The sequence below is a fragment of the Primulina eburnea genome, chromosome 13 (assembly GCF_022965805.1).
Source record: "Primulina eburnea isolate SZY01 chromosome 13, ASM2296580v1, whole genome shotgun sequence".
NCBI classification, from domain to species: Eukaryota; Viridiplantae; Streptophyta; class Magnoliopsida; order Lamiales; family Gesneriaceae; genus Primulina; species Primulina eburnea.
Window position 1 is genome coordinate 30,811,285 of NC_133113.1, and position 14,086 is coordinate 30,825,370.

General features: G+C 35.8%; 2 protein-coding genes across 7 annotated transcripts; both read left to right on the top strand.

The window, feature by feature from the left end:
• Positions 1-3,804: 3,804 nt before the first annotated feature.
• Positions 3,805-7,986, top strand: LOC140808826 (pentatricopeptide repeat-containing protein At1g74750-like). 6 transcript variants are annotated; one of them, XM_073166113.1, is made up of 3 exons: positions 3,809-3,969; positions 4,933-5,066; positions 5,240-7,986. In XM_073166113.1, exon 3 carries the CDS (start codon positions 5,243-5,245, stop codon positions 7,823-7,825), a length of 2,583 nt encoding a protein of 860 aa, XP_073022214.1. In that variant the 5' UTR covers positions 3,809-3,969; positions 4,933-5,066; positions 5,240-5,242; the 3' UTR covers positions 7,826-7,986. The 6 variants fall into 6 exon arrangements, with proteins under 6 accessions (XP_073022218.1, XP_073022214.1, XP_073022217.1 ...); XM_073166116.1 differs by having other exon boundaries at positions 4,933-5,025; XM_073166114.1 differs by having other exon boundaries at positions 4,956-5,066.
• Positions 7,987-12,363: 4,377 nt separating this feature from the next.
• On the top strand, positions 12,364-13,707 carry LOC140810474 (uncharacterized). Its single transcript, XM_073168326.1, has one exon. It carries the CDS (start codon positions 12,364-12,366, stop codon positions 13,705-13,707), a length of 1,344 nt encoding a protein of 447 aa, XP_073024427.1.
• Positions 13,708-14,086: the final 379 nt, after the last annotated feature.

Below are 14,086 nucleotides of genomic sequence, written 5' to 3' on the forward strand. Positions count from 1 at the left end.
TTTTTGTGTGTTTTTTAAACTTAGATTATGCGTTAACTTCTGCTTAATTTAATTGAGATCTAAAAGTTGGTCAATTGCTGATTTTTATTTTCAAAAAATGATTATTTATCAAACACGTCTCAGTTTTGATTTTTCAACTTTTCATTTTTTGCTTCAGACCTTATTCATTTTATAATTTTCGTCAATTTTTATAATTTAGAAACTAAATATTTTTACAAAAATACAATATTTTCCAAAACAGGAAGAACAAAAGTGAAATTAAATGGCCGTTGGGTTTCTTTTCTCAAAAAAGAGGGTTCAATTAATTTCCATTTGCGTTTGTCAAAGCTGTCACACTCTCGTTTAATGAAGCTTGGACTTTTGTTCATCCTCATAATTACAAGTACACCCAAAAGATATCCGCTTGTATGTATATATTATTATTATTATTATTATTATTATTCCCTTCGATATTAACAATTTGAAGGCAGTAGGGAAGCATACTTCCAGGAAAAATCTGCAATGTGGGAACAAATGGTCCCAAGGTATAATAATAAGTGGACTCGATATATTTTTATTTTTAAAAAAACATTGGATATGTATTAATTATTTAATAAATTCAAAACTACCAAATTATTTAGCTTCTGACACAGATATGGAATAAAAATTATACATTTTATTAAAGAATTTATATATTATAATAAAGTAAAAACTTGTGTGAGACGGTGAGTATTACTTTTTATGCTAAGAGTATTACTTTTTATTGTTGATATTGGTAGGGTTGATCGTCTCACAGATAAAGATTCTTGAGATATTCTCACAAGAGACATACTCTTGAAAAAACATTTTTCATCTGATCCACCAACAAGTATCAAGTTCAATTATATAAATGGGTGGTTTTCAGATATATATATTTTTGATCTATATATATGCTTGTTATACAGCTACATTTAAAATAAAATAAAATAAAATTTACAAGAAAATGCGAAAAAGACTTCCTTTTATTAACGAATAAAAGAATGAGACACGCAATATTTTTTTTGAGTTGCGAAAGAGTCGAGAAGACTGTTACCATTAAAATTTATACTTAAATACTTTGTTTTAAATTTATAATGTTGATGTGAAATGAACTATAAAATCGAGAAAATGTCAATTTTTTAAAACGTAAAAAAGGGACGTGCATTTGATAAAAGGACAATATTGCTCCATTTGTCGTGCTTTGAGGGAGAATTCATCATTTTCGTCCTTCTGTCTTTCCCAGCTCATTCTCAAGTCTAAAAGCCTTTCTATTTTTTGAGTTGTTCTATTGTGAGATTTCGGGTTTTTATCCGTGATACACGAGTTAATTTTATTTATATTTGTAATAAAAATAATATTTTTGATATAAAAAATAATATTTTCAATTAGTGATCCAAATATAATATTTCACAAAATTGACATTAGATCATTTTACAATAGTTTTTGTGAAGAGATTTAAAGATTAGATGATAACATGTAAATAAATAATATAATATACTTAAAAAAATTATAGTTAATATAGTATTTGATTTATTGATAAATAATAGTTTGTTTGATTTGTTTGATTATATTGGAAATGAAGATGATAAATTATCAATTTGCCATTTTTAATAATTAATAATATTTCTTGTGGAAAGTAATATTATAATTTAAATTCAATTATTTGATTAATGTAAAATATATAATCAATGAATTGATTGACTAAGATTAATAATTAGTATATAGACAAATATATGATTAAATAAACACGAGATATGATATATAAATTATAGAGAAATTACTTCTATGAGACTTAAAACGGTGTCTTTAGGATTAAAGATTTTAACGGAAGATGCTAGTCTCGTGTAACAAACTCGATTATTGATTATGGTAAACACTAGATATGATATATAAATTATCAATAAATTACTTCTATGAGACTTAAAACGGTGTCTTTAGGATTAAAGTTTTTAACGGAAGATGCTAGTCTCGTGTAACAAACTCGATTATTGATTGTGGTCTTGTATTGTTTTATATCCATTCTTGTGGTATGAGTTGCAATATATTTTAAATCATTTCACGATCTGATTGTCATAATTCGACAACTCTTTTAGAGTATATCTCTTGTGAGACAGTCTCACAAATCTTTATCTATGAGACAGGTCAACCATATCGATATTTACAATAAAAAGTAATGCTTTTAACATAAAAACTAATATTTTTTCATGGATAACCGAAATAAGATATCCATATCACAAAATACGACCCGTAAGACAATCTCACCAGAGACGGACCTATGCTTGGTCCGTCCTAGGCTGTAGTCTAGCCCAATTTTTTTTTTTACAATGGGTTATACAGATTCGAGCCAATTCTAATTTTTTTCGGTAAATATATATAGAGATTTAAGCACAATCTAATTTTTTTTAAAGATATCACGGTGTTAATAACTCATAAAAGTTAATATCTAGAATACATAGTTAACTTTCACAGTGAATAAATGTAGATTTTCGATATTTCAAAGGGGGTTTGGTGCAAATAACTCATAAAAGTGATAGATTTATTTTATCAATTCTTTTATTTAATAGAATTTAATTTTGAAAGTACATTTAAAATATATTAAAAATAGTTTTAAAATGTAAATTTTGAATTTAAGTGAAATTTGTCTTCTATTACACGGATTACATATTAATTCAAATAATATATAAATTTTGAAAAAGATATTGATTAAACTTCTTTTTTGAAAATTAACTTATTATATTAAGTTCAAGTCCACCTCAATTTTAATTTCTGAATCCGTCTATGAATCTCACACAAGTTTTTGTCGCTCTTTTCTTATTATTCCCTTATAAGAATATATTTTTTTTATCAAGTGATGAACAAGGGGGAGAAATTAGGACTTGAAACTTTAAAATAACAAATGTGTATATTTTGTGTATGACGTCGTTTTCAGATTAAGACATTGAACACGTTTTTGATTCTTTAATATAAGGTGACTTGTTAACCACATCAACCCAACTTTTCCTTCGACATGCTCAATTATTACCTTGCGGTCAGTTTAAAAAGTAATATATATATATATATATATATATATATATATATATAGAAAACAACCTTATAAAAAAAACGTTAGGCGGGCCACTCACCACTTGCAACTAGGGATGAGCAAGATTTCGATTAAACTAAATTAACTGATCGAACCGAATCAATTCAGAAATTCAGTTTTCAAATTAAAAAAATTCGGTTATATCGGTTAATTCAATTCGGTTACGTTTTTCAAAATTTTGAAATCGTTTAATCGAATTAACCGATGTAATAAATATTATTATTTAATAAATTTTTTATTTATCGATTTTAATAAAAAAATTTAATATTTATTTTAAAATCGATATAATATATATTAATTATGTTCAAACAAAACTTATATATTTGTGATGTGCGTGATTTTATGTTTTTATGCATTTGTGTAAACTATAGTGTTGAAAAAAAATTACGTATATAATTAAAGTTAAATCACGATTTTTTTTAAAACTAATCGGCCAACCGAATTAACCGATTTTAATTCGGTTCGGTTTTCATCGGTTATGAAAATTAATTAGATCGGTTCGGTTATGACTAAATATTTAGATTCGGTTCGATCGGTAACCGACTTGACCGAATGTTCAACCCTGTCTGTAGCCCCGTTTGCTTGGAAAGACATATTCATATATAATATTTTATTTTTATCGTTTTATAAATCGATTTTGAATATTATTTCGAAAAAAAATTATGAATGGAAAATAAATTAAAAAAAGTGGGGTCAAAGTAAAATAAAGTTACAGTGTCTTTTCCACGGTCCAGCTGCAGCCCCGTTTGCTTGGAAACTCAATAGGTCTGTCTACACAAAAGGGAAGAATAAACCACAGCCGCCACTTCAACCCTACTAGCATTCTTTCAAGCAATTTTTCTTATGTTTTTCATCCGCTCCTTGAATATTCTCTGATACTTGATTTTAAGGTACTTTGATATACAACTCAGTTTTGATTCTTGGGTTTACTTCCATTTGACTTGTGAATGTTGTAGGTTTTTTTTTTACTGGCTGATTCGAGCTGTAATGGTTACTTGTTCTTTCTTTGAAGTTGCTTTCTGGTCTTTTATATGGTTCTTGAATGTGGGCTACTGTTGTTTTCATGTTTGCTTTGTCATGAAACAGAGATTTTTGTAAGCCATCGTTTTGGTTCATCCTCCGTTTATGGTTTGTTCAGGAGTGAATGGTGATTTGGGATCACTGTTAGAATCCTTTCTTAGTTGTTTTATAACGTACGTTGCTCTTGATTTTGAGTAAAATTTGGTAAATATTGAATCTTTCCGTCTTTTGTTGCCCTTTACGACACCAATTGCATTTTCATCGAGGGGGAACCAAAATACGTTCGAATCATGGTTTCCTTGAGCAGTTTTCGTCTTTGGAATGCCTTTGAATCTTGCTCAAGAAACTCCTTTACTCGAGTGACGAGTCTATGATAGGCCATGTCCATTTTGTGAAGTTTTAATCTTTGCGAGAGACTCCAAGCTGTCAATTTCAAATATCTTGTTACTTTTGCCTTTCCTTCAGCTACTAAAATAAAATACATTAATGAGTTGCTAATAGGATAACAAAGATATCTGTCTGTGTCCTTTTAAGTAAATAACTGGTGCCTTGTTTATTGTACGTCTTTTGAATGAAACTTGTGTATCCACAGGGTTTCCAAAATCATGGGAATCCTGTGTTTGTGCAACTTAATGATTTGTTGCACGTTATCTAGAGGTGGGCATTACGTCACGCCTTCAATTTTTCATTTATTCTTATGATCTGTCTTTCTTATCACATAAGTGTTGTTGTTATAGATATCTGAGCTATTCTTCCATATAAATACTATGAAACCTGCTGGTATTGTCTTTTGGGTTCCATGCATCTCAGCGATTTTTCATGGGCATTTACAGATTATCCAACTTTTTCTTCGCAGAAGATGCCTCACTTCTGTTGCCTAACCCTCTTGGTTGAACTTTGAGGAGCAATTTTATTGGTCGACCGTGGTAAAATTTGATCTTTGTGTGTCTACCGATAAACTGAATAGGTATCGATACCTGTATTTCAATATGTAAATTGTATCATGTTATTTAGTCTTATCTACTCTGATTGCCATGAGTACATGTCACTCGCTGACTAAGTGGAAAGTTAGCATATTCATTTCTGTTTTTACACTTTGGAATCGAGATTAATTGTTCATTTTAACAACTGAATCTACAGATAATGATACGTGCGAAACAGCTTGGTACACTATCCCAATCTGCCAGATCCCTTTTCTTCAATGGATCACGATGTAGTGCAGGGGATGGAAATTCTTGCACTTGCTCTGATGATGAAATGTGTACTTCTAGAAGACCCACCAGAGCAACCGTGCAACATTCACAAGTTGTATCCCCATTTGTATCAAAATCTTCGTTAGGAGTAGCTTTGCTGACTTCAATTGATTCGAGAAAAGAAGTAAACGTAGTTCCTGAAAATGTCTCTCCCCCACGAGAAATTCCCATCACCCGATCATCGGATAGATCTAACCGTGTGAGTTACGCAGATGGCTGCGAAGAAAAGAATGCGGTTCATTCATCTTCTCCCGTTGCGGATCATTTTATGAAGGCTGGTATTGCAGCAGTCAATCTCTTATCCGACTTCGTAAATTATAAAATTCCCTTGACCAATGGGAGTGCAACTGTCAGCACACCTTGTAACTCTATGGTTGATTGTACCAAGCCAATTTCTAATACAAGATCTGCAAATGTGAAAACCTCTAGAAAAGATAAAGTTTATGGAAATTCGTCATCTCGGCCGGCATCTGGGTCGAACTCTATGAGTACCTCTTATGGAACAAAAGTTGGAGCTGATGAATCAGTTTTAAACAAAGGAGTGAACATTTTGTCGAGCAATGGGTCAGGGAATTTCACGGAAACTGATGGAATATCTTCAGAGACACAGGACAGGAAAAAGTCAGTTCCTCAAAGGTCAAAAGCACATTCAAACCGCTTCATTCCAAACAATAAACAACAAGGGGGCAAGTTTACCAGTAACATGTCTGAAGGGTTCAACAGGACAGTGAGAGAGACTAAAGTAATTGGGGGAGCTCCTGCGGCTAGACAATATTCTAATTCTAGTCACGTGGTTGAAAGTGTGTTGCACATTTTACGACAGTTCAAATGGAGTCTTGCTGCGGAAGAGGCTCTTACAAAGCTTGACTGCTCAATAGATGTCTACCAGGCAAACCAGATTCTCAAGCAGCTTCAAGATTTTAATGTGGCTCTTGGTTTATTCTACTGGTTGAAACGACAACCTGGATTCAAGCATGATGGGCATTCGTACACCACCATGGTCGGCATTCTTGGCCGGTCTAGACAGTTTGGGGCAATAAACAAACTACTTGATCAGATGGTTGGTGATGGATGCCAGCCAAATATCGTTACTTATAATCGTCTTATTCACAGTTATGGCAGGGCGAATTACTTAAAGGAAGCTATGGGCGTTTTTAACCAGATGCAGAACAAGGGGTGCAAACCAGACCGCGTGACATTTTGTACGCTTATTGATATCCATGCAAAAGCGGGGTTTCTTGATGTTGCCATCGACATGTATCAGAGAATGCAAGAAGCAGGACTTTCTCCCGATACTTTCACTTATAGCGTGATCATCAATTGCCTAGGGAAAGCTGGTCACTTGGCAGCAGCACATAAGCTATTTTACGAGATGGTCAATCAAGGTTGTGTGCCGAACTTGGTGACGTTTAACATTATGATTGCATTGCAAGCAAAGGCGAGGAATTACCATGGTGCCCTACAGCTGTATCGGGAGATGCAGAGTGCTGGATTCGAGCCCGACAAAGTGACGTACAGTATAGTTATGGAGGTTCTTGGACACTCTGGCTATCTGGATGAAGCCGAAGCTGTTTTTGTAGAGATGAAAAAAAAGAATTGGGTTCCAGATGAGCCTGTTTACGGTCTTCTTGTTGACTTGTGGGGAAAGGCTAGTAATGTAGAGAAGGCTTGGGAGTGGTATAATGCGATGCTTAATGCAGGTTTACGCCCCAATGTACCAACTTGTAATTCTTTACTTAGTGCTTTCCTCAGAGTACACCGTCTTCACGATGCGTATAACTTACTTCACGGCATGCTTGGTTTTGGCTTAAATCCTTCCTTGCAGACCTACACCTTACTTCTAAGTTGTTGTACAGAAGCACAAACATCATTTGATATGTCGTTTTGTGGTGAGTTAATGACTTTAACCGGCCATCCTGCTCACATGTTCTTGCTCACCATGCCTACTCCTGGACCTGATGGACAGAATGTGCGTGATCACGTGAGCAAGTTTCTTGATAAGATGCATAGTGAAGACCGGGAAAGTAAGCGTGGACTTGTGGATGCGGTGATCGATTTCTTTCACAAGACAGGGCTTAAAGAGGAAGCTGGGTCAGTCTGGGAAGCGGCAGCACAAAAGAATGTCTACCCTGATGCAGTGACAGAGAAAAGTTCCCGATATTGGCTGGTAAACCTGCATGTTATGTCAGAAGGAACGGCAGTGACTGCACTTTCAAGATCACTTGCTTGGTTCCGCACACAATTCCTCGTTTCTGGTATTTGCCCCAGCAGAATTGATATCATAACAGGTTGGGGACGACGAAGCAGGGTGACAGGTGCCTCCATGGTGAGGCAGTCAGTGCAAGAATTGCTGGAAATGTTTCATTTCCCGTTCTTTACAGAGAACGGTAATACCGGGTGCTTTATCGGATGCGGCGACCCTCTCAATCGATGGTTGCTTCAATCTTATGTCGAGCGGATGCATTTATTGTAAGTCTTAACTGAGTTGAATAAATATGTAATCGCCAGTTTTGTTACGAGGAAACTTTGATTTCTTTTGGCGTTATTAGAAGGTTGGTTGCCTTGTGATGGATGTGCTCTATTATTCTAATTTTGGTCGGTGAAGTTGAAATGTATTTATTTGATTTTGTGAAATCGTAGGCATGTCTGTCTCGCAGCCTGACTATTATTTAGTACAATGTAACTGCTTTAATGTTTCAGTTATCTATACTATACTAGCGTAATGCGAATTACATTACGCACATGCGTTACGATTGATGTCGAATAATGATCGAAGACAGATTTTCATTAGTAATTATCGAGACTTCCCTGCATCAATTCACTTCTGACAAGAAAGAAAAGGCATCTATTCTCTATCACTTCCATTCTTCCAAACCATTCAATTTACACCATAAGTTTGCTCCAAGAAATCAATATTTCATTGCTTTGGATTCTTTCATTTCTTGATATGAGAAATGACCTTGAGGAGTGGTAAGGTCCCCAAAAGAGGAGGTGCACCACAGATTGCCTCCTTGCACCGTATTTCCCTGCCGACCGGCCAAAAACTTTTATAAATGCACACAAGCTCTTCGGAATCTATAATATCAAGAAACTACCAGAACCATTGGATCATCACGTATTCATGAGTCAGATAAAATGACTAAAAACAAAAAGAAAAATCTCAACGATCAAATATATATGTTGCTGACATGTGGGCTGTGTATCTGGTAAATGAACCTTTGGTGAAAACAGCACTACTCGATTACCAAGTTCGAGTGGCCGAGGCGGACCTTGAAGCTACTCTGGAACTACTTGCGTATTATAAAGAGCAGGATCAACTTCAGGATATGTAACATGATTCTCATAATACTGATCTACTGCATGCTGATGCGACACTATATCATGTTACAACGCAAGTCTCATATTCTGGTGAAAATCGTTCTGGCGCCGAAGAAATAACGCTGTCAATTCTTCGTGGCTTTGACAAATGAAAAGTAGTGATAGCAATAATTACAATACCAGTTCAACAACAATGCAATCAGAGTCGACTACATCACAGCCTATGGCTATGTCCATTAAGAAAGAAACAACTCAACATTTTGGCGACATACATCATACATCGGCTCCAAAAAAATGTAAGAGTCCAGGTAAAGTGATCAAATCCAAAAATTAGATAGTGTTTGATGCTCAGTACAGTCAATGGCACATCCCAAAAACGTAAAATGATGAAAATGAGAGATCATGTCGCTGAATATGAAATATAATATGCAGCATGGAATCATCAAGTAAAGACTCGAGACAGGCTATTGATCAAATGGTTGAAAAGGAACTCAAGAAAGCTGCAACATGTTTTACCCTTGGTCGTGTCTGACTGATGGAGTAAAGAAACCGACGGAGATCCTCGCATAATGGGTTCGACACTCGTGAACGGACATTTAGTCTTCTTTTCATATGTCGTTTAGGTTCCTATTGTTAGTGTCATAAGGTTACGGGGCTTTTTTAGCAACTCTTCAGTCATTAAGAGATTCCTAGAAGTAAAGACTTGAAGAAGATGATAGGATAGTATGATATATACGAGTTGGTTAGAGTTGAGGGGAAGTTAATTCTCTCTTTCTTGAATAACTTTTTTCTTGAATGTTAAATAGTGGCTTGTGCTAGGATTGTACAGAGACATTTATACTGGGTGAGTCTTTGTTGGAACCAATTTATTTTGAGTAATATCTCTGCTGAGTTGGGGGTACCAATTCACATGGATCTTTTAACTCAGGGCCGAAAGCGTATGAAATTTGCCAGGGTGTTGATTGAGATCGATTTAGATTCCCCTAAGATGCATGCAATTAAAGTTGAACTGCCTACAGGTACAGTGGATATACATTTTGTGTACGAACAAGAGATAAAGTATTGTTCTATGTGTAAAACAGCTGGTCATGTAGTTGATAAATGCCCTATTAAGGATGGTGGGGAGAACATTGCAAGACTCAATGATCAACCAAAAACTTTTGCTAGACAGAGATCCAGGAGTGTGGTATGGAACAGAGCTACATCGCGTGGTAGAGCCCGACTGTCAAGTAAACATAATCATGCTCCACCGAGACAAGTGCATGACATGGCTGCAAATTCAGTGGCTCTCGGAGAACATGATCAGGAAGCTACTGATAAGGTAACTACTGAGGTGATTGAAAATTGTGATGACAGTAAATCCACTACTGTTACTATCACGGATGTGAAGAAATGTACGGATAAAGGAAAAGGTGTGTTAGAAAGTGAGTTCCCATTATTGGGGGAAACATCGAATATACCAGATGTTAATGAAGTCCCGTTCATTGAAGTCACTAGCAAGAAAAATAAAAAGAAAAGCAAAGCAAAGAAGAAACAACCTGTTAGTAAGAAAGGACAGAAGCATGCAAACATTCCAAATTTTTTCGATGATATGGATGGTGACAGCTCCTGTGATACTGAATTGGTAAACTTGAATAGCAAAGACAAAGATAAGAGGTACTTTGGGAATATGAAAAAGGGTGGGCATCCCGTAAATGCCACCAATCTTCAATGATTTTAGCTTGTTGGAATGTTAGAGGTTTGCACAAGCCTCTAAAACAGAGGAGTGTTCAAAACATCATGAACACTCGTAAGATTGATGTTATAGGAATTTTGGAATCCAAATTTGATGAGAAGTCTCTTTCTTCGATGATGAGAATTCGTTTCCCAGGTATGAGAGTTATTCATAATTTCTTACTCAATAATAAAGGGCGTATTTGTGTGTTGTGGAACCCGAATAGAGTTGGTTTAAATGTTATAAGTATGACTGAGCAATCGGTGCATGTCAGCATTGTGTGTTTGAGTTCTAAAATCAATTTCTGTGCTTCCTTTGTTTATGGGTTGCATACGATTGTACAGAGAAGAATGTTATGGGATAATTTGAGGGAGTATGGGGTTACGTGTACACTTCCCTGGATGGTTTTAGGTGATTTTAACACGGTTTTATCACCGGATGAAAAACATGGAGGGGTACCGGTTAAAAACTACGACATAAAAGATTTTGTTGATTGTGTAACAACTTTAGACTTGTTGGATATAAGACAAATTGGTTGTGTTTTTACTTGGAGTAATCATAAGGTGTGTAGTAAACTTGATCGAGTTCTTGTGAATCAAAATTGGCTAGCTTCGAATCTTGATGGCTTTGCTGATTTTGTACCTCCGGGTTGTGTTTCCGATCATACCATTAGTATCGTTTCTTTTGTTGAGCCAAATGTTAAGAAGCAAAAACCATTCAAATTTTTTAACATGTGGGCACTAAGTGACAGCTTCCTTGAGATTGTTGCTAGACACTGGTCGTTTTCAGGGCATGGTACAGCGCAATATAAACTCAAACAGATGCTCAATTTACTGAAGAAACCGCTAACACTACTGAACAAGAAGACTTTTAGCCATATTTCTTACAGGGATACTGCTGCAAAAAACAAACTTCTAAAATTGCAGAATGATATGTTGCGATCGGGGGTGACTCCAACAGATTACAGCGAGATAAAGAGACATACAGAGTTATTGTTAGAAGCTGAAAGATCTTTTATTGCTCAAAAAGCCAAACTCAGCTATTTGCAACAAGGTGACAGGTGCACAAAATTCTTCCATGACTTGATAAAAAGGAATAACAAAAGAAATGCAATTGTGGCGATCAAAAATTCTGCAGGTACTACAATCACAGATCCAAACCATATTGCTGAGTTGTTTGTTGATTATTACAAGAATCTGTTAGGAACACAAGTGGACAGAAATCATGTAGACTGCGAAACTTTAAGTGATGGACCGTGTGTTCAAGTTGATAATTGGGCTGCTTTAACAGCGACGGTGACTAGTGAAGAAATTGAATCTGCATTATTTGATATTGATTACGAAAAAGCACCGGGAGCGGATGGGTATGGTTCATTCTTCTTTAAAAAAGCTTGGGATGTTGTTAAGAATGATGTCATAGCAGCAGTTAAAGAATTCTTCATCAGTGGTAAGCTACTTAAACAATGGAATCATGCTGTAATAGCTCTTATTCCAAAGTCTATCGACTCCTCCTCGGTGACTGATTTTCGGCCTATTTCATGCTGCACTGTGTTCTACAAAATTATCTCCAAGATTCTTTCTAATAGATTGGCCACTGTTGTGGGTTATTTGATTAATGATGCTCAAGCTGCTTTTATTCGAGGGAGATCTATTGTTGATAATATCCACTTAGCTCAAGAATTGTTGAGAAAGTACGCTCGCAAGCGTGGTGCTCCACGATGCATCCTCAAGGTGGACATTCAAAAAGCTTATGATACGGTTGATTGGTCCTTCTTGAAAGAGGTACTGATTTACCTAAATTTTCCAACTGTGTTTACTAATTGGATTATGGAATGTGTCTCCACCACGTCTTACTCTATTGCATTGAATGGATATTTTCATGGGCATTTCAAAAGGCGGAGGGGATTAAGACAAGGTGATCCTCTATAACCTTTTTTATTTACTTTGTGCATGGAAGTACTTTCTCGATCTCTTAAGCGCATGTCCAGGTCACCGTATTATGGGTTCCATCCGAAATGCCTTAATCTTCGTATTACTCATTTGGCATATGCGGATGATTTATTGCTATTATCTCGGGGTGACACTCGTAGTGTGTCGATGGTTATGCACTGCCTAAATTCTTTTGGTGATATGGCGGGCTTGCGTGTCAACTTGTTGAAGTCTAATATTTACATGGCTGGCATTGATGTTCGATTGCAAGATGAGTTATTGCAGATTACAGGTTTCACTCCGGGTACATTGCCGTTTCGCTATTTGGGAATACCACTTGCGGCAAGAAATCTTCGATCTTCAGATTATTCGAAATTGGTGGATGCGATTGCTGCGAAGTTTAGCTGTTGGCCGAGACAATCCAATTCATATGCTGGAAAGATTGAGCTAGTCAGATCTGTGGTACAAGGTATTGAGTGCTTTTGGTTATCTATTTTGCCGATTCCCAATTGTATAGTTGATGCCATTCACTCACTTTGTCGTAAGTTCGTTTGGCCAACGAAGCACCCCCGCATCGCTTGGAACTCTATTTGTAAACCAATTGAGGACGGGGGACTGGGTCTTAAAGATTTAAAATGTTGGAATAAAGCTCTTATTGCAAAGACATTGTGGAAAATACATATGAGGAAAGAGAGCTTGTGGATTAGATGGGTTAATCATGTTTATAGTCACTTTGGGGAGGTTTGGAATTGGGGTTGGCATAAAGATGAATCTCCATTGATTAAACAGATTCTGGCTATCCGTAATGATATTATACAGCGCACGGGATCGGTTGACGCAGCGGCATGCACGCTGAATTCTTGGTTCACTAACAGTTATGGGATTGGAAAAGCGTATGATTTCTTTGCCAAAAATAATGGGAAATGGCCGTGGAAACCTCTTCTTAGTAGATCTTGTCTTCTCCCGAAACATAGATTCACTTTGTGGCTCATGGCACACTCTAAACTACGTACCCGTGACAGATTAGTGTTTGTTGAAGACAAAACTTGCATTTTATGTAAAGTTCAGATTGAAACAGTAGAGCATCTTTTCTTTCAGTGCTCTTTCTCTTGTGATGTTTGGAGAGAAATACGTGCTTGGCTTGGGATGTCAAAGAATATGGGATCACCGACAGCAATTTTGAGAGCTTTTAGGAATCATTATGGTGGCAAGTCGACATTGGATCGTATGAGAATCATGGCCCTAGCTGCTACTGTGTACCACATTTGGAATGCAAGAAATAGGTCAATGTTCGAAAATGAAGACCCGAGACTACAAGATATGGTGAAGCGGATCAAGATTGTTGTTTTGCGTTGTATACCGAACTCTATTGACTTATGTACTGCTTTGATTTGATGTCGTAGGTTGTACTGTGATTTGTTTTAGCCTGGGTATGCCCAGTATATTTGTACTCGAATTTTTACCCATATTTTAATGAATTTATCATTAAAAAAAAAATGGGGTCTATCAATACTTTTTTCATTTATATAAACACACCGAGATTTAGAACTCCCCGATATCATAGACTTACTTTCTCTATATGTTGTTTTACTTCATTTCTTCATAATACATTCCGCATATTTCACTTTAGGGAAAATATTTTTTTTTATCCAATAGCTTTACCATTTTTTGTTTTGGTCCACTAGCTTGTCAATTTTTATTTTATTTTTTTAAATTTTGGTACCTTATCTTTTCATATTCGTTTATTTTGGTGTGGTCGATTTTCAAAAGGAAA

Bases quoted from the DNA above. Each gene is read 5' to 3' on its own strand.
- LOC140810474 (XM_073168326.1), top strand. From the start codon at position 12,364: ATGTCCAGGTCACCGTATTATGGGTTCCATCCGAAATGCCTTAATCTT.
- LOC140808826 (XM_073166117.1), top strand. From the start codon at position 5,243: ATGATACGTGCGAAACAGCTTGGTACACTATCCCAATCTGCCAGATCC.